This window comes from Eucyclogobius newberryi, unplaced genomic scaffold (assembly GCF_026437365.1).
Source record: "Eucyclogobius newberryi isolate DKJ021-1_F unplaced genomic scaffold, fEucNew1.0.hap1 SCAF_11, whole genome shotgun sequence".
Lineage (NCBI taxonomy): Eukaryota > Metazoa > Chordata > Actinopteri > Gobiiformes > Gobiidae > Eucyclogobius > Eucyclogobius newberryi.
The window spans coordinates 22,289,215-22,310,140 of NW_027315735.1; the positions used below are offsets into that span (position 1 = coordinate 22,289,215).

General features: G+C 39.4%; 4 protein-coding genes across 4 annotated transcripts in view; 2 read left to right on the top strand and 2 right to left on the bottom strand.

The window, feature by feature from the left end:
* cetn2 (centrin, EF-hand protein, 2) overlaps nt 1-20,926 on the top strand; it is an 81,444-nt gene that overhangs the window by 51,917 nt on the left and 8,601 nt on the right. The gene's annotated exons all lie outside the window — the stretch shown is intronic.
* On the bottom strand, nt 400-3,519 carry rab9b (RAB9B, member RAS oncogene family). Its single transcript, XM_072438137.1, has 2 exons — nt 3,439-3,519; nt 400-2,071 (listed from the first exon to the last, which is right to left on the bottom strand). The coding sequence occupies exon 2, from the start codon at nt 1,994-1,996 to the stop codon at nt 1,388-1,390; it is 609 nt and encodes a 202-aa protein (XP_072294238.1). The 5' UTR covers nt 1,997-2,071; nt 3,439-3,519; the 3' UTR covers nt 400-1,387.
* On the top strand, nt 3,717-6,023 carry fut11 (fucosyltransferase 11 (alpha (1,3) fucosyltransferase)). Its single transcript, XM_072438125.1, has 5 exons — nt 3,717-3,856; nt 4,052-4,390; nt 4,476-4,856; nt 4,963-5,582; nt 5,772-6,023. Exons 1-5 carry the CDS (start codon nt 3,854-3,856, stop codon nt 5,920-5,922), a joined length of 1,494 nt encoding a protein of 497 aa, XP_072294226.1. The 5' UTR covers nt 3,717-3,853; the 3' UTR covers nt 5,923-6,023.
* On the bottom strand, nt 7,138-19,734 carry znf185 (zinc finger protein 185 with LIM domain). Its single transcript, XM_072438300.1, has 35 exons — nt 19,519-19,734; nt 18,697-18,737; nt 18,493-18,610; nt 17,965-18,072; nt 17,857-17,883; nt 17,698-17,748; nt 17,571-17,618; nt 17,427-17,498; nt 17,029-17,109; nt 16,900-16,956; nt 16,627-16,713; nt 16,222-16,536; nt 15,901-15,951; nt 15,653-15,805; nt 15,466-15,576; nt 14,791-14,868; nt 14,577-14,648; nt 14,305-14,388; nt 14,090-14,134; nt 13,916-13,969; nt 13,686-13,745; nt 13,130-13,180; nt 12,982-13,026; nt 12,716-12,763; nt 12,481-12,546; nt 12,102-12,155; nt 11,918-11,986; nt 11,561-11,659; nt 10,960-11,007; nt 10,649-10,684; nt 9,513-9,545; nt 8,673-8,744; nt 8,520-8,579; nt 8,150-8,255; nt 7,138-7,796 (listed from the first exon to the last, which is right to left on the bottom strand). The coding sequence occupies exons 2-35, from the start codon at nt 18,704-18,706 to the stop codon at nt 7,701-7,703; spliced, it is 2,565 nt and encodes an 854-aa protein (XP_072294401.1). The 5' UTR covers nt 18,707-18,737; nt 19,519-19,734; the 3' UTR covers nt 7,138-7,700.

Here is a 20,926-nt window from a genome sequence, read left to right on the forward strand (position 1 = left end):
GCAAACGGTCCACTCTCATTCCACCAGAGGATATTTGGAAATATCCTTAATATACTCCAGAGGTCTGTTAATAATATGGTGTGTGGCTTTGGTGGCATCTAGTGGTAATATTGTGTAACTTTAAATTATAATTTCAGATTGACTAATTTGTCTTGTGCTTATTTTGTCCGCTCTCAATGACAATGACAACAGTGGTGGATATTGGAGACTGGCTGAATATTGATGGGCTGTGAACCATATAGACACAAACAAAACTATTAACATAACAACACAAGTCAACAACACAAACATTTTAAATACTGCAAAATGGACCATCATGTTAAGATATAAAGCACAATAAGTGTGAGAAAAAAGAGAGCATTTACACCGGGCTGCTAGCTGTACCAGCGCCTTATGACGTGAGGTAAAACGAGGAAGGAAGGCTCACATTCATTACAAAAATCAAGGTAAGCAATAAGAGCATCATTTCATGTATTGCATGTTTTACATAAAATGTATTTTATGTAGTACACAAATCAGTGTGGCTGTAGACAGCAGGGCACATGCTTAACAGGCAGCTAATGTGACACATTTCTTCAAAATCAATGTCAGAGTTTGTTGTAACAGGGTCAGTAACATTAGACGCATTCGAGTTTAGCTGCACCTGATCTAGAAAAGTGTCTAGAGCTGAAGTATCCAATGAGAGCGTAGGAAAAAATGCCCAGCCGCCTCGTGTAAACCAATAGGGTTAAACCGGAAACTTCAAACATCGATTGACACAAATCAGATCTGCACAGCTCTTGCTTATCCCGAACGTGCCAAGTAATACTTTGTCTGCCATATATAATTATTGCTACAGTATTGCAATAAAATGACCAGTGAAAGGATTATCTTAAATTGAAAACTATTAAGTTACAGTTTCTAATATGTGCATGTTACACAATGAGCAGCAATAACACCAGCATATCAGCAAAAATTATTAGTGATTTAAGAAAAAAAATCCCTTCAAGTTTGTACATTGTACCAAACCACTTTGTACCAAAAAGATTTTGCGTGGCAAGTCCCTTTTAGACCATTTGTTGCTTTGCTGAACAAAAGCAAATTAGTATTTAATCGTGTAAGTGTAGACCACGAAAACACACTCCATTATTATATTAAACTTAAAATTCCCTGCTTGAATAACAAAGTTTGACAAGGGAAATTCACAACCAGAAATTAGCAGCCATAACGTACCGTTTAATGTTTTACTTAAAACTTGTCTGGAATATTGACAAAGCCCTTCTCAGATCGGATATGTACCTTATCCATATTATCTCAAGAACCCTTGTACCTGATGCACATGTACCATAAAACTAACCTCGACTTTCACTGCCATTAGAAGGCTTCAGCCAAGGTTTAAAACGACCAATCAGCAGCAAGATGTGCGTGGTGTTTTTCGATTACCGTGGAGATCTATAGTGCTACTGAGCAGAGTATGGTCAAGGTGGTCTTCTGCCGCCAGCACCTCTCGGACCGCCGCCTCAAAGGCAGCAGTGACGTTAGTGTCGTCTTTCGCACTGGTCTCAAAGTAAGGGCAGCAGCCGTTCTCCTCACACCAGGCCCGGGCCTCCTCCGCACCCACCTCTCGTTGATCCATGTCCACTTTGTTACCGAGCACCACAAAGGGGAAGTGCTCGGGGTCTTTCACATCTGAATAGTACATAAACTCTTTTTTCCAACCACCCAGGTTTTGGAAGCTCTGCAAATCATTGACAGCAAATGTGAGCAGGCAACAGTCAGCACCTCGGTAGAAAGGGGTGCGCAGGGATTTGAAGCGCTCCTGTCCCGCAGTGTCCCAGATCTGCAGAGTCACCAGGCGCCCATCCACCTCCAGGTCACGGTTTAGAAACTCTACCCCAATTGTGTGAAAGGACTGCGAGTCAAAACGGTCTATTACGTACCGATTCATTAAGGAGGATTTCCCTACTCCTCCATCTCCCAACAGGATTACCTTGAGCAATAAGCTCTTTCCAGTCATTCTGACAGCTTCCGCCCGGGTGAGGCCCTGTGGTGAAGGCCTGAGGGGCAGGTGGCAGACCAGGGTTAAAACAACCTAAAAAAAGAGGGAAAATCAACATGCATTATTAAAGAAAACTCTAGGTTGAGGTTCAAGTATCAGACAGAACGTGAATGAACTATACAATTGACACCAAAAGTGCAGAAATATCACTTTATACTTTTATGTTTGGAAGATTACACAAGACCTTTCTGTTTTTTTCTAGTTTTAATCAGACAATATACCCATTGTTCTAATTTTGCATATCTGTATTTGTACAGATACTGTATCCAGTTCAACAACATAAGATTATAAACAAACCGATCCCAATCTTACATTAACACGAGAAAATCACAATAGAGATAAATAAGGCAGCACAATATATATCAAATCAAAATCACAATTTGATTTGACACTTATCAAATTGCAAAGGCAATAATTTAGATGATAAAATGTCATCTGCAAAGAACAAAATATCCCTTCTTTATTATTACTGTATAGAAAATAATTGTTGTGGCTGCAGTTTAGCTCTCTACCAACATGTTCGGAAATTGTGATTCTTGTATTAGTTTCTTCAATTCAATTTATTTTTGTAACACCCCAAAATCACAACAACAGTTGCCTCTGAGGGCGACAGCGAAAACAATGTTTATCAGTTCATGTTTGAATGTTCCCTCACATGTTCATGCTCCAGGAGTTGTTTACAATGTGCACTATAAACTACTTTTTTAAACATAAAGCGCAATCACATGTTCTCCCCAGAATCACATGTCCTCCCCAGAATCACATGTTCTCCCCAGAATCACATGTTCTCCCCAGAATCACATGTTCTCCCCAGAATCACATGTCCTCCCCAGAATCACATGTTCTCCCCAGAATCACATGTTCTCCCCAGAATCACATGTTCTCCCCAGAATCACATGTCCTCCCCAGAACTCTTCCCAGAATCACATGTCCTCCCCAGAATCGCGCAGCTTTATCAACAACAGGACGAGTCACGGTTTGGACATTGGACACTGCACATGCGCAGACTGGCACGGACAGGTACGAGCTTGTGTCATTCGTGATCAGAAAAGTGCTACTCCAAACAAGTGCTTGCACCAAATTACTCGTCTCACCGCCGTAGTTTTGGGTCAACCCTGAACTGCATGCGTTTATTAAAGCATAAATATAAGACAATGATGCACAGAGCAAAGGGTTGCGCTTCTTCTTCTTCCCCCTAACACGCTGATGATGTCTTGTTGACATTCTCCTCAAGGCTAACTGTTAGCCACGTAGCAACTGTGCGTAAAAGTGACAGAACCCGCAGAATGAGCCAAAACGCAGACGCTGCATGGACTGCGTCACACTTTTAAGGGCAATTCGGCATTTTTGAGTGGATAATAAACGCAATAGTTGCACAAAACAAAAGTAATCCTGCTCACCCGGTTCTTGAAGGCTGGATCTGCCCCGGCTGCTGCTCCCTGAGTCGTGACGTGCGCGCCCCCGAGGCCAGGACTGGGCACAGCGCGTTCATGAAACTTCATGAAACTAAACCTTGTCGATACACTTTGTACTCAACTGGAATATTTATAGTGCATGTATTTATTTTACATTAGATCACAGTTTATCTCATTGTGTTGCGGTGAACTGTCTTTTGTGTGTGTGGTTCTTACACCGGACCGGGCGTGGCGCTGTCGCTGTGCAGGAAACAACAGATATGAGCTAAAGAAGTCGTTCAAGCCAGCTGTGTTTGTTTGTTTCTTCTTTTTCTGTCCCGCAAACGGCGGCCTCATTTAACTGTGAGCTGCATGAAGGAAAGAGACGGCGACCAAAAAGCCTCTTCATGTTGCTGTGATTATGGTAAGAGACCGGATTTTTTTTTCATGTTTTCTGTGATTTTTGAATCTACTCTCTGCATCTAGTCTAGAGACAGCACTAGTTAAACACCATATTATTCCACATAGCAGAATTACAGCACAGAGAGTGAAGTTCTTTTAGCTTTCTGTCCTGCACTGCCTCTGTTGTTCATTTGTGCCCTCTCCTCCTCCATTGCAGATGTTGATGAGGGGCAGGCTCGTGCCCTGTGTGTGTTTGGGACTCCTTGGCCTCCTGTGCTGGGTCTGGGTGTCCTTTGCCTCTTTGGCGGATGAACAGCTGCCCACAGGGGCCTGGGAGGCAGTGGACCATGCAGCCTTTCAGCCCCAGAGCGCTCTATCAGAGATGGAGTTTGCCTCCATCAGTTCATATCGAGGTCCAGGCAACAATGACCACCGCAGCAACAAGGAGCTGCCCATTCTGCTTTGGTGGAGCGGAGGATTGTTCCCACATTTCCCTGGAGACACTGAGCGCATTGACTGTGCCAAGTCTTCATGTCTGGTGACAAGTAATCGCAGGGTATTCTGCTCTCTCCATACCAATCCCTGAAATGTTTTAATTCACTTTGTATGTATTCATAAATAAATCATCTCTATTTTAATAGGTCCAGCTGTACAAAAGGACTGCATCCATTATCTTCTATGGCACAGACTTCCGAGCTTATGAAGCACCACTCCCTCGACTCCAGCACCAAACCTGGGCCCTCTTCCACGAAGAGTCACCCATGAATAATTTCTTCCTCTCACATGGACCAGGAATCCGACTGTTTAATTATACTGCTACTTTTCGGAGGGAGTCTGATTACCCCCTGACCCTGCAATGGCTGCCCTCTCTGGACTACCTGCTCCGGCCCACATCTGTGTCTCTGGAGGACAAAAACCGCTTGAGGAGAGAGGGTCTGGCCCCGGTGCTATACATGCAGTCACACTGCGATGTGCCGTCCAACAGAGACCGATACGTCCAAGAGCTCATGAAGTACCTTGAGGTAATTAAATTTTCAAAATCATTTCTGTTATTTTATTTTACATATTTGTAATGACATATCCTCTATAATCCATTTTTTTAAACTTCCTTCCATATCTTATCTTTAGGTGGATTCTTATGGAAAATGCTTAAACAACAAACCCATGCCTGAACATCTAGAGGACACATCCACTGCCACTGGAGAGGACCCAAATTTCATGAACTTTGTGGCACGGTACAAGTTCCACTTGGCACTAGAGAATGGCCTATGTCCAGACTACATGACTGAAAAGCTGTGGCGGCCTCTTCATCAAGGCTGCGTGCCCATCTATCGTGGCTCTGCAGTGGTGGCGGACTGGATGCCGAACAAGCTCTCTGTGATAATCATTGATGAATTTCCCTCACCAAAATCTCTTGCACACTTTATCAAATATCTGGATGAGAATGATGAAGAATATGAAAAATATTTACAATTCAAGAACCCAAAGAGTATAACCAATCCTAAGTTATTAGAGGCATTAGAGACTCGAGAATGGGGAGTTAATGACATGAGTAAACCAAACTATCTGAATGGGTTTGAATGTTATGTCTGTGATCAGGAGAATGCAAGACTTGCTGCAAGAAAAGCATTCAAAAAAGCCCAGATGGTTGAACCACCTCCACCTAAAATGGCTAATAACTCTCACATGGGCTGTCCGCTCCCTCAGCCTGGATATGGAGATGTCCAGGACCTGCCTGAAGATGACGGGTGAGCTTGACATACAACTGTTTTTTTTGTTATTCTTATAAATGCATCATATTTTTAGATTAATTTAATTTGAATAACCATGTACATGGGGAGGCAGCACAATTAACTATCTTTAAATGTTCTGATTAAAATGCTTGGTAACCAAATTTCTGTATAGTGACCCTAATCTGTTTGTGTATCTCTCTGCAGATGGTTGCAAATATGGCCTCAGGATTACTGGCAGAGCTTGGATCAAGCCGAGGGGCTGGAGTCTCTGATAAGACATAACGAGTCGGACCCTTCACTGCTGTGGAAACACATCCAAAACATGGCTGTGAGCAGAGCCAAGGGACACCACTGACACAGGCTGTGTATCATGGCTACAGTCCTGGGGAGGGTTATTACTCTATTTCAATGAGTGAAATGTGCCATAATGACCAGATAAACCACTTTATTAAGTGCTTTTATACTTTTTTATAGCAAGTACAATCAGCTCTTATAAGCATGTTTTTATAAGTTATTGTGGAATGGAGAACTTATTCCTGTAGGTCTATTCAAAGTGATATGAATTTGAAATATTTATGTTATATCAGTATTATTACTATTTGATACTATACTATATTGAAATATTTCAGCAGCTGTTTTGTTTTTTCCTTCTTTTTGTGTTATGTACTTTTACAATATGCTTGTCTCAGTTTGGCAATCCATACCATGAACACATCTTTAGAGAGAGTGGGGGCCAGCACAGTGAAGTTTATCTTAAGCACTGAACAGTTTGAATGTTGAAGACTTAAGTTACCTACAGGGACAATACAGTCTTATTTTGTACTGTGCTGAGCTCTAAACCAAAATGCATTTCACTAAAACTGCTCAAATAAAGTTATTTTTTACTACTTTGTAATTATTTGGCTTAACCCACATCAATTCTAAAATCTAAAGTTTCTAACCACATTTCTTCAGCAATTTCCCTGCAGTAATGCACTTTTTGGAAAACTGCTAAAGCACCAATCCTCAATACCCAGGGAGCCCGTCTGTGTGTGGAGCACTACATTTGTTTTTTTACACTCTGCAGGTGGCAAATACCCGTGAGCCAATAGCACGCTCTAAATGTGCAAAGTGATTTAAAATGAAATGCAAGAAAAATATTCAACAAAGGAATACATTAAAATGTTCAGTTTAATACATCTCTTGTTCAAATATTACACAACTAATTAAACGTGTCAAGAGTATGTTGCATTATAATGTGAACTTTATAATCATTTTTCAAAATGTTTGGTCATGGATATGTTCGCCCACTAAGGCTAAGCTGAAGGTTAACAGTTGCATGGACAATATAACTTGCTTTTCAGGCCAGTTTAACTTTATTCCTGCCCATCCCATGACTTCTTACCAATGTCATCTATCCTTATACAGTACCCTTATATTTGGCCACCTACAGTGAGGGCCTGCATGCTGCTGGGCCGAACATGTCCAACCTTTACTATATTTGTATAGTAAAGGTTGGACATGCTCACTCCCACTGAGAGTGAGTAAATGAAGAGATTTGAGAAGTGTATGAAGCTTTACATTTGTATACTTTTTTGTATTATAAGAAGCTTTATTAACAGCACATTGAACAATAAACACAATTTTATAAACAAACTGAAAAATGACTTTCCAATAGTAACTAGCTTGTGTTGTAATCTCCCCATGAATTTGTAAATTAACAATTAAATGCACTGTTACAGACATATCCTTCATACTGTAGTTCTGTTTCATCCCTAGTCACCGCCAGAGGTTATTCCCTTCACACGAGTGTCGGGAATCAGTCAGTGCTAAAGCACCGCCTCTGGCAGTCATCTAATATTCATAGAACTGTAGTTAAATTTTTACCTTGTTTACAGAGACAGACAGGTTTCCCACAAAACGTAAACTCATACATAACATAATCAACATAATCTCAGAATGACCTAATACATGAAAAACACATTCATAGTCATATTGTTCGAAACTCTTCTTGATCATCATCAACCACATCAAGTTTGGACTGGACTTGTTCCAAACTTAGCAGAAGAACACTTGTCACTTGTACGTTAGTGAACAAGAGAAGGGCCAGAGGACGAGGACACGAAGCCATCAAGAGGACGTCTGTAATCAGTCCTAAGCATTTCTGTAGCAACTCTCACAGTGGACTATTCCTCCATGTAGGAACATCTTATGAAGAAAGTCTCCCATAGGTATACCACACACTCCACACTGGAAATATAAAAGGGTTACCATAGAAACTTAATTGACACAAAGCAGAGAGACATTGTCATTTTTCATCTTTGAAATTAAAAGTGAGGGATCTTCAAAGACATCATTAACAGAAGCAACAAGGACATTTCTTTGATATTTGAAATAGATTAATTTAATTTGTCTGAGTGCTTGAGTTGAAAAGGGTATCAATCCTTTACTCAGATATAACGTCATTTTTCAAACCATTTAAAGATGTCCTAGCTGTCAGTACTCAGTTCGACCAAACATTTTCACATCATCGAGTCATTTTTTGAGTCTTTTTTTAGTTTTTCCCCCCCGGCTGACGCAGAGACGGTGAGATGAAGCTTTACCTTGAAGCATTCCGGGTGGCAGTTGATGTTCAGATGCTCGACGGTGATCTTGGCGTCGCTGCCCACTTGCTCCCCACAGAACGTGCACTTGGTCGACAGCGAGTCACTGCAGAGACACAGCGTTTGAGGTGGGTTATTTCAGCGGTGTGCAGCGATGCTCAGTTTAGTGGAATAACCTCTGACCCCATCTGCCCTATTGTGATTGTAGGTGTAAATAATCCTTTGTGGGCCTGGCCGAGCCCTCTTTAATTGCTGCCTGTGAGGAATTTATGGCTCGAACCGCTTACAAAATGTTTTTTGTTGTACACAAAGAAACTTGGGATTAGAGCTAAAGGCTGGCTTATGTTCGTTTTAGGATTTGTGTTATTACCTTAAGTAAGTGGAGGGGCTGCTGTAGGAGTAACTGGTGGATGATGACGTCAAATAATCACTATAATACATGAATACAATTAGAACCAATCATTTTCAGCATGAAAAACCACTGTAAGGGATTAACATTTAATTAATTAGTTGAAGAAATTACCTGTCTGTGTCTTTGGCGTTCAGTAGGGAAAGCTCAGAAGCGTTGACGTACTCTTTAACGTACACAAACGGCCTTAAGACAAGAAAAATAAAAGATTAAGCACGTCACATTGTAGAGATTGTACAGTTGTTCCTGAATCCTAAGGGTGGGTGTACTTTAATTAGCAACTGTATTACAAGAACATAAGGTTTAAGGTACACTTTATTGTGCTTGTGGATTAGAGCTGCTCAATTTAGTTGGTGCAATCAACAAAATAAAACGCTGAGATTATGTAGGTAATAGAATGTCCACTGTAGACAACAAAAGATCCTGTTAGTGAAAAGAAAACTGCCAACTCTTTAGTGTTTAGGCCTCTACAAACATGTATTGAAATGCATGGAATTCTTCAATTAGTTTAGCAGCTCATATTACAGTCTTTTTCTGGTTTGAAATTAGCACCGTGAACAGACACTCATTTTGCTTGTACAATCTTGTTTTATTCTGTTGTTTTTACTACTCTCCTTGACGTTGCTCAGCTTTGGCTGTTTTAATCGTTTAATTCATTTTCGTGAACACAATTGCAAGTTGTATTTATTAATCGCAAAACCCAAATACTCGTTCCTAAAATCGTGCTGTGGATCGGAGAGGAAACCAGAGCGAAGCAAAAGCATAAATGGTCCAAAGGAACAATAAACCAGTGGAATAGAAAAAGTCCAGTCCAGTTAAAGCTCAATTGTGGCTCCAAAAGCAGAAGAAGCTCGTTTTGAACGTCAGGTGTTATGCAAAGTACATCATAGTCGGTTGCATATGTTCGGTGGTCATAATCATATGGCTGATCCTTTTTAGCTTTGTATGACTTACTTTTTGCTTTCTCCGTCTGATTCTGCCGAGGTGCTGAGGGGACAAAACAGCTGCGTTAGTCTTTAGCTCACTCCGGTGTCAGTAAAATGATTAGTGATTGTAAAACAGGCCTATATCTGTCAAGCAGGAGATAATCATTCCGTGTAAGCTCTCGGTAATGACGCAGGGTTTAACGGCCTGTGCTTTGACAAAGGGACGTCTCTAATGCACATCATTAATTTGACATCTGGAAACTGATCATTATAGGCGGGAAAATGAGGGTAAAGTGAAAGACAATGGGCTAGTGGATCTCGTCATTTAACATGGTTTTGTATTTAAAAAGTGAACAATTTGCGTGTAAGTTCGGCTCCCCCCGGCAGCTGCATTCCCACAGGATTTGGCCTAAATCTCTCACTGTATAACGAACGCAATCCTACAGTAATCTCAAAGGAAAAGGAAATTTGTGAAAAGGCACTAAATAATTAATATGCCTTGAACTGCACTCGACTGTATTAAACATTTATCCTACATAGAGATAAACAGGTAAGTAGGATAGACACTGTGGAAACAGGTGGTTCTGAGCAAAAATAGTCTTGATAACCTACATAAACTTTACAAGCACTCAAACTGTTGTATCGCAATCATTATTCTATTATATTTTAGGGTTTTTAGGTGGGCCAAAATGAAAATAGTTTAATCCATGTAGTAATCATTAACAGAATATATGTTGTCTGTTCATAATTTCTTGTGCAATCTTTAATCAGCCAGTGTTTCCCTTCTACACGAGCCCAACGCAGATGCTTTTGGATTTTAAAACAAGGCTTAATTGAGTACGTAATTGGAAGATTGTGGACATTTTTGGACAATGAACACAATATTTTAGTAATAACTGATGAGGAGTTAGGGAAAAGACCAAGCTGGGGAATACGCGAGTTAAAAAAGTTGTGAACCACTGGCAAAAACTCAAACCTGCAATGTCAAATGTCAAAGAGTTGTGTGTTTGACATTAGATTATAAATACTACAAATTACAAAACTATGTTCAAGTATTTTCATCCAATACTTCTACTAATAATCTAGGATGGGGAACATTCACCTGCTGTATACCAAATAAAATACCAAGATTATTGTAGCATGAACTTGAAATGAGAAACTTACAGATCCATGCTTGGCTCGGGCTCACTGTATGTCTCCCTGGAAAGTGAAGGAAAGAAAAAAACAGTATTGAACCTAAAACCTTGAGCTGCAGGAGTCAATAAAGTGAAGGCAACACATGAGCAGAAAGTGTGCAGTTTTTATAAGCGAATGACGCCGATCTCTGACTCACTTCTCCTCGGGGGCCGCCTTTATTGACCAGGTGCAGTCTATTGTGCTGCTGAAGTGTGCCATCTTAAAACTCTCCTTCACACTTTGTTCTGCACTTGCAAAACTAGCCAGATGTGTAGCCCGAAAGAGTGTGTTTCACTTACCTAATAGTTGTGACAGTAGAGATGATTTGTGTCTCTGAATCGTCTGGCCTGCAACATTAGCAAGATGATTAGACAGACATACCGTATTTCCCGGACTATAAGGCGCACTTAAAAGCCTTTAATTTTCTCCAAAAAAACGACAGTGCGCTTTATAATCCAGTGCGCCTTACATATGGATTAATTAATAGCTTGCAGCAATTGGCAAAATATTACGAAGAAAAGCTTGCCACTTTCCGCGCATACTGCATCAATGAAGTTCTGTTTCGATTGATGCGCCTTATAGTCCGGTGAGCATTATATATGAAAAATTATTGAAAATAAGCCATTCATTGACAAGTGCGCCTTGTAATCCAGTTCACCCTATAGTGCGGAAATTACGGTAAATTAATTTATTCAATTGCACAAAGATATAAAAGAGTACTTGAATACAATTTCTTCATTAAAAGCTCAGAGCTAAAATGAGTGTGGTTTAAAATAACACATTCAAATAAATATAAATATGACATTAACCATTGCAAGACAGGGCCAGTGTTCTTCTATGATTTTGTTTATGTCAGAGTCTCTAATATAATTCTCATGATATAAGATCATGAATATTTACATGTCAGATTCCTCCTCTTCATCTTCGTCCTTGTTAGTTTGGATTGTATACACAGTTGGGGACGTCCACCTGTCCCACGGAGAGTCGTTTTCGCTCGACCTTCAGGACAAACAAAGACACGTTTCTGCGCCAGAAGAAAACAACTGTACTCTTTATTGTTAGATATGCTGTAGGTACAAAGGAGGAATCTCTTTATTATGTCTGCTCTATCTGACCCATTTTTAACAGCGCCAATGGACAATGTTTTCTAGCTCAGCGACTTAAGAGCTTTGAAAACGTCGCTCAAAGTGAAAGAGAAGGAGGTTACGGGAATAAAAGGGCCAAATATGTATCCAAAGCTTTCAATATACAACTCACTTCCTCTCGAACATGATCACCGTCTGCTCATCTCCAGCTTGACTCTCCTCTGCCTTGGCCGGCTCTTGGCTGAGGGAAGACATTGAAAGGCTTTTAGAGGGTAATGGACACGCGCAGCGAGATGGAGATGAATGAAACATGGCTTTGTGTTGGAAGTATAATAGTAGTGTAAGTGTGTCATCACCTCTCCTCTGTGCTCTCCGGTTCCCACGTGCGCGTCCACGAATGAGTGCTCAGCCTGAGGTGGTGAAGTGGACATAGACAAGTTATGGCACAAACGGCATATTCAGTGCTGATACTGTCAAGTTCAAAAGCTGTTCAAAAGAACATGTTTCTGAACCATGATGCGTTCATAAGATAAGATAAGATAATATAATCCTTTATTGTCCATGGGGAAATTAGATAAGATACAGGGAATTTGGTTGATGCCTAACTAATACTACAGTAATGTTGTCAAAACGTACACAGAGAAGGAAAAACAACCATCAAGTACAGAATCTAAACTGGAACATTTAAACCTCACCAAAGATTATTGTGAATTGTGCATATCATGAATCCAATACCTTGGTGCCTCTGTGTTGAATGGGGTGATGTCATCTGAGAGGGAATCCAAGAGATTACCACTCATACTGAAAGATACAAATTATAGTTAGAATATCATCACTTTTAAAATACTTTAGAGTTGTCGCAACTCCCAGAGGACATTTATTTCTGAACGGTAATATATTCTAATACCATGAATAGATATTATGAATACAAAATAGATAAGTATTTTTCTTTAGTGCAAGCAAATCCTACTTTGTTTCTATACTGGGCGCGTTGGTCTTGACAGATGTGTCTGATGAACTGAAAAAGAGGAGAGAAATTGAATAATATAATTTAATTAGTATGCAGATTGCATGTGCGTCTGGGGTCCTACGTGTTCATTATGAGTAATAATTATTTAACAAGCCTCAACACGAATGGGTGTTAGTAACAAGGCACTATGTAAACATGTAATAGTATCAATGTTCAAGCCAAGTTACAAGAAAATATAGGTGCTTTTATGTTATCAAAGTTTTTACCTGCTGATGGAAATGTCTGCTAGAGGTTTGAGCAGGTCAGAGGTGCTGCAATAGAGAAAAGACACTCATAATCAGAAAGTGCTGCATTATGCATGACGAGACGTTATCTGACTGGAAAACAGTCGCTGCTCCAAACCAATATGATTACCTGTTAGAGGATGTGGTCCCGATCGGATATGGATCAAACGGATCAGTTGAGCTGAAAAACAATTTCACACTGATTTCACTCTCAATTGTCAGCAGGGCCCGTCTTGTGTCAGAGGAATTCTGATCACAATGACTCATAATGGAAAGATTTAATGCAGTCTGAATAGTAAACATACAGGGGCCAAAGTAAATCAAAATCAGAGATGTAATTGACAAATTGAAATACAATTTGTCTTCTCAGTGGCGACATTTCATTTTCACTTCACCTGAAATAAACTCTGATTAGGCTGGGTTTATTAAACTGATCAGATCATTCATTTTATAAATTAAAAATGTGCATATGCAAACAAGACACTCCTGCTGACAAATACAATAAACACCATCTTATCTTGATGTGGAATGAAGTGAAATAACTACCAATGAATCAGATGAAATGTAGTTTTTAAACTATAATTAAGAAAATTAACTCTCACTGAGGCTTATAATAAAAAGTGTGTAGTTGTAATAGCATTAAATGATTGGGGACTGGAGTGTGACGTTGCTGTGTAATTACATACCTGGATTCAGTCACTGTGGTAATCATATGTGAACTCAGGGGATCTGCACTTTCCTCTTCACTGCGTAAAGATGGAGACGCGGGAAAATGGAGGCGGAAGAATGGCATGATAAACAGAGAAAGGAGGACAAGGCAAAGGTTAGCGTGGTTTGCCTCATACACAATTTACAAAGGAAGAAAGCTCCTTTTGACAACCCTCCCATTATAGCACAGAGCAGACTGTCCCCTTACCGCTCATCAGTAATGATCACAGTTTTGGTGGTGATTGTGACTGTTTCTGTGACGCTGGGGAGAAAGAGTGAGAGAATTAGTCAAAGCCATTACAAGGGACTTTTAGATACAATGTGTTCCTTGGTGGCACATTGACAAATTATTTATGAAGATGGGCCTGTCATTGTGATGTACCTTTGAGTCTCTGTCTGTTTCTTCTCCTCTGGCAGTGCGCTGAGGCTGAGGGAAGACAAAAGGAAGCCAATACTAATCTGAACTTTGAAGATAAGATGTTTCAATGTGCTCTTGCTTGAAGGTGTTGACTTGGGGCTCAGACTTTCATGCCGTGTGGAGCTTTATTGAGAACATAACCCCAGGCAAACCATGTGATAAGAATTAGTCTCTCTCACCTATGCTCTTCTGTGACTACAATGTCCTCGTTTGACAGCAGGTCGACGAGGCTGGTGCCAGGTTTGACAGGTTCTGGCTTCTCGCTAAAAAAAAAAAAAAAGAGAATGAAAAAAATGACAAAAAACACAGTTATAACCCTTTGGCGCTGTCAATCCATCTTGGAAAGGTAGGTTTCTTGCTTAGGGGATATTGATTTTTTTTAACCTATGAAAAAGTAATACTTGTGTGGTATTTGCTAAGTGGGTGGGAATTACATGTTCCTATACTATACCTTTCTATAGGGCTAAGCAGATCTTGACCCCGGGATCCAAAACTAATAGGGATAAGAGGAACCGACTTGGGGCTGAAAAGGAACCAAAAGAAAAGTGAATTACTTCAGTGGACGTTTCTGAATGCACTGGTCAGACAGCAGTCCAACAGTGCCACCTAGTGTTCATATTTTGACAGGTCTTCTCACAAAAGATAGTGCATGTATTTAAACAAACCTGTCATTAAAAGCCAGCAAATCATCAGTTAGAGGTTCCACATATCTGATTGTGTTAGTTGACTGTTGCTCAACAATACTGCAATAAAGAGAAGTGATTATTAGTTAGTTTATTTGGCAAGTACAGGAAGTGAGTGATGATGTTGAGTGTGTGTTTGGAGGTCCAAAAGGGAGGTAAACACATGAGATGTCATTTAAAAAGATAACTGGACAGATTATCCTTATTGCACAAAGTATTCTGAGATGAAGGGTAGGGTTTTCCTCTTAAAGGCGCACAATGTAACTTTTCTGGTTGTGGATTAATCACCTACTTATCTCCATGGAGATGTGTTATTGTATTGGCCTGACACAAGACTGCCTGACTCTACCTTCCTGATCCTGAACTTCTGCATGAAGAACACTCAATGTGCTTAAATTGCCCCGAGGGGATAATTAAAGTGGATTGATTGACTGACTTTGCTATTGAATCGTGCATTCAAAAAAATGTTGTTGTTCAAAATGCTGTTAAAAACTGATTGGTTTAAAACTTACTTGTCTTTTATTGACAATAACTGGCAACTGTTGTGATTTTTACAAAGATAAGTTGAAATTAAAAATGAAAAGAGTTGGGATTTGCTGAACAGAAATCTCTGAATAATGTTTTAAGTCTCATTTATGTTCTCAAATTGTGACTTACCTTTGTTGTGTAGGGTCTTGTTTCGGTTCATCATCAGTTTGAATCTCTGTCTCAGCCTCCTTTTGCACCTTAAGGTCCTCCACCAGCTGCTCTGGCTCCTCTTCTTTTAAACTGAATAAAAAACAATGATGAAGTAAATCTTCAGCTTTGAATTGAGTTGTTGTCCATCTTTGTCTTTTAGTCTCACTTTATTTGAGTCTGTAGCACTGGCTCAGCCTGTGGTTTTAGCAGTGTCTCTGTGTTGAGTTCAACTTTAGGCTGAAGCTCCAGCTCTGCCTCGACTTCTGGAGTTTTTAGTGGCTCCACTTTCACGAGCGGCTGAGGCTCCACTACTTCAACTCTGAAAATGAGATAAGGCATTGAGACACCTTTGTGTAATTTACTTAAGTCCCACAGTAATGCTCATTTTCAGATACATATCGCATGCATTTTTACCTTTTTGGAATTGTGTCAGCATAAAATGCAGGGACAACATTGTTGTCAGAGCTGTGAAAAGGGGCATTGATAAAATAATAAGAAAAACAACAACAATAATAATAATAGCATTCACAGAAATAATCATATTATGTCACGTTAAACAATATGGTGAATATGTCAAATGCAGAAACTGACTTTTCTATGATTATGTAGATTGTAGTTTGTTCTGGAAAAATATTGCCTTCTCAAATTTTAACCTTTGCGTTTCCAAGATAAGTTAAAGTATATTTTTAAATACATATGTAGTTGGTGCTGCCCTATAAATATGTTGAGATTTACCTTATATCTAAAAGACTTTTCTCTGGTTCCGTCTCCTCCGTTGTTACTATTGTTACTGTTGTTGATACTGTAGTCTGTCTTGGCGCAGGAGAAGGTGGAGAGGGTGGAGTTTCTTCTACTACAGGTGACTCAGGCTCCTCGGCTTCACCTGAGTCATCCGGCTTGACGTACGTAACTTGGACCAGATCAGGAATGAGCTCTGGCAAAGGAGTGGCCACTTTTGTGCATCCTGGTACCATGTTTTCAAACGGGTCTTTCTCCTTTTCTTTCACTTCTTCCACTTTAACTTCCTCCATGAACTCAATTTGTGTTGACCTTGTGGTGACAGTATGCCAGCGATGAGTGGTATGCAATTACTCTGTGCAGTCATTAAATCAGTTATTGGGGAAGTGGAACTGTACTTACGATATTCGTGGCTTGGGCAGAGGAGTAACATCCGTTGCGGTGGTGAGAGAAGTTGCATTGCTCTCCTCATCATCTGTAGTCTCGACCCTGAATTATAACAAGAATACAACATTTTACGTGATATTTAGCGTATTATACAGGAGATAATGACAAACAAGCTAGAGTGAGATGGTTTGGACACATACAGTGAAGCTGACGTCAGAGTTAAGAGTCATTTATAAGAATTTGTGGTCTGAGATGATTGGAGGAAGGAAATGACAAACTATTTTATACCTTTGAGCCACAAATGCAGGACTGTTGACCAGTAAATCTGGTGTTTTGTCTTTAGTCCTACACGGAAAAAGACGTATTATTTATTCAAGTTTGGTACAATGATGATTGATTACTTTTAGATTTACATACTCGTATATCTTAGCTGCAGATAGCACATAGGAGCGCTTTTCTGTAGATGATTTTTTCAATACACTACTGGCAGCCTTCGTTCTGCAAAATAAAACATTGTATTTGTTATACATTTATCACCTAATATCCACAAATATGTATGTTCACATTGACAAAATGACAAAATGAAAAAATGACAATGACTAGTCCACATGTCTGTCACTGTATTTACAAATATTTTTTAATACTAACTCTAAAACATTAGAGAGATACCCTGAGAAAATGAATTGTACACCAGGTCCAATTTGTTAATGTGCCATAAAATGAGTCTAAATTGTATTGGAAATGTCATGTTAATATAAATATGAGTCTAAAAAACAAAAAACATTGCTGCTTTAGTGTTGTTCAGCCAATCTCACCGTTTCTCCTGCTCCTCCTGGCTGAGCTGGCTCTCTTGGTTCTCTGTGATGTTCCTCACAGTGTGCGGGGCGCTAAGAGACAAAAACACACAATGTCAGAATGCAGCCTCACCCATTGTGTCAGCAGAGGATTTGACTTCTTACATTTTTATGTAGCTCTCAGAAGGTTTTTTGGTAAATGTAGTTGTTCCACTGCACACAAACAGACACAAAATGACTTAAGAGCAAATATATAATACAGAGTATGTTTGGACTAACTTCAAACTCATACTTAAAGACATTGGATGTTGTTGGTGTCTTCTCTGTTTTAGTAAATACACCCCTATAAAACAAAGAATGTAAAACAATATGCCTCATGCAGCTAAAACAAGACTCCACCTTCACTATTTCCTGCATTTTTTAAATATTTGAGCAGTGAAAGTCGTGATACCTGATCAGAAATCCAGACGTGGGTGATCTGTTTCAAAAAATATTTGTTCTTATCAGTATCAGTATGTAATATAATGAGGCTCCAAGGGGTGAGGGGGTTTTGTCTTACCGCACGGTGCTGGTCTTGAGCGGCGAGGGAGAGGATTGGATCGGTGAGGACACTGGACTGGTTTCAACATTGGCTCCATTCAAGCGGCTGGCTTTTACTTCTGCAATCCTGTTAATGGTAATGAAAATGTATTAACGTTTATGAATTGGCAACAGTCTGGGGCCAATCATAATCACTCATGGCTAGACTTTACTGGTAGAGCTTAAAGTTAAAATGTTTTATTTGTAACCAGCATTGACACCTTTTTCGATTACCCAAATGAACAAACTATACTATGTAAATGTGAAAACCTAATCTTGATATCTTGTATGTGAACCTAAACGAGGATCTAAGGGCGAGATACAGAAATCTGAAAACCAAAGAAGGAGTCGGAGACAGACGACACCCAACACGGAGCATCAGTCTGAACATAAATCTCTAAGAACGAGACAAAAATCTTGATCTAAGCTTCACTTGTGACATCGTTTCAGACCATCACATATAATTCTTGCCTCTGTTATGATGTGATAAGGAAATGTCTTCTCCTACCAAGGTTTCTCTTCATCTCCTTTAGGCTGAGATTGAGAGCTGCGCTGTAGCCAGCTGTTATCTCCTTTCAATTTGGTCCGAACTTTGGTGGTTTTAAACACAGAAGCTTTGTCCCCTTCTAAGACAAAAAAAAAAAAAAACAGAAGGATCAAGACCAAATTTCACCAAATACATTATACAAACAACCCATTAATGTGTGCTGACCTTTTGACATGTCTCTTCTTGCTTTTGTCGGATAAAGGGTCCTGAAATGACAATAAATAAGTCCATAAGATAAGAAATGTAATTCGTTACATAAAAACAAGTGAATGATAGTCACTTCTCACACAATGTTCACCAATAAAATACATGTGGATAGAAAGGAATGCTTCTGTCTCACCCTTCAGACATGCAGATCATCCTGTCCTACCACTTTCCAAAAAAAACACCACACTTGCCTTCAATGAAGACACAAACGCCCTCTGTATTGCCTTAATATTGAATTAGTGTAAACTGAGGAGTAAATTATATGTGTGAACAACTGCATTAAGACCCCTCCAAATGAGCAAAAAATAGGCTTGTGCTCACTGAAATACGGTTGTCCTTAGGGAACACTTAAAATGAGAAATATTAATGAATTGAGTGTTCTTTTATCTTGGCACAGGAACTAGCTTCAAGCGTATGCAAACTTGCGTGACGGCCAAACTCAAAATGCAAATGTAACTTATTTCTTTATTCCTCAGGCACACTGAATCACATGGAGTTTTCCCAGAGCAAGTTCTTTTAAGAACGTTGAATTGAATATGTGCTTAGACAAATACACCTTGGGCTCAGAGGGCGTATTTGCCCATGGATTAGGACATCATAGATAAATGATTAATGAAAAACAATGTCAAAGTTAAAACGAGACAGACAACTCTTCAATCATTGCGGGGAAACACCCAGAAAATAAGTGCAAACACTGAGATCCTATTCAAAGTTTACACATGATGATTGATCGCTTATAGAGTTATAAAATAAAATCTACCAATAGTTTCTGGTACATACCCAAGTAAGAGTTGCTATCCAGATGGTGTGTGCCCGGTCAGCCCTGTGGCACTATTCCTATGAGAAGGATTTCAAAGAGTGGTTGACAGGTGCCTTGTCCCTGCTCTAATGAACAGGTACAGGCGTAACAAGCCCAGCCAGTCAAGAGGCGAGAGGTGGGGTGGAGCAATCTGTGGTTGTTTCTGTGTGCGTGAGTGACTTTCCGTGTGCGTAGCAGATGTTACTAAGAAGTCACTTTTGTTGAATACATCAGAACTTTGTTGGCAAATGTGCAATACCTGAAGCACGAGGAACTAGATTATTAGATAGTGAAGTAAGGCAAGGCTGGTGACAAAGGGAAAGCAGGCACACAGCATGGGGTGTGTGCAAATTAAGTGGCACTAGCAACATCTCCACTGGGAATGTTGTGTTGCTGCCCCACTGAGAATAAAGAGGGAGATGGAGCAGCAGCATCATCAAGGTGCGATTAAAGAAAACATGAACTGAAAGGGGAGGCCACAAACATGAAAGCTATTGTTCTTTTCAAATGAGATGCTTGTGATTCTTCAGAAAGTTCTACAAGATGTCTGTAATAATAACTATTAACAATAGTTAATAAAGATAGAGATAAAAGCATATCTGAATTGATAATGGCCTCTAATAAGATAAGATAAGATATTCCTTTATTGTCCCACATGGGGAAATTTCATTGATACAATAATGTATTGCTTAAGTTAGAGTGGTGATGAAAGAAATCTTCTAATACTGTTATCTATTTTTATTTACTAAGGATAGGCCACAAAACAATACAACACAGAAAGAAGGTATATTTGGGGGAAACCCTATTCAGAGTAATAAAAAGAGTAACTGTCTGAATGTAATGCTAATATCATATTTATAATTTGAAAATGGAAACACAAAACATAAGTGTTTTCAAAAGAATAGATCATAAAAACAAGGAAAAAAGAAACACAATATAATATAGCTAATATAAAGCTTTTGTCACTTATAGACTATAGATGGACCAAAATGTTTACTCAAATACTACTACACTATAAAATAATACTACTCAAGTAGGAGTATAGTATAGTATAGTATAGTATAGTATAGTATAGTAGTGTCTGAAAACATGCTGACAAGATCTGTAAGAAGGGAAATTCGATCTTGGAGTAAGAAAATATATTATCATTCTAAGTGTTTACTATTAATTCCATGATAAATATATGACTGCACCCATACATTTATTGCTAGTACTGATTCTGTTGGCACGTCAGCTTTTTTTATACAATATTTTCTAAAACATACCAAATTACTTTAGTATCATGCAGTTATTTGCATTTCCGGGATCAGCTCACCACTTGAAGAAAGACAAATGAACCCACGCTGGGTAAATAGTTTGTGCCCTTTATGAATCTGAAAGGGCGTAAAT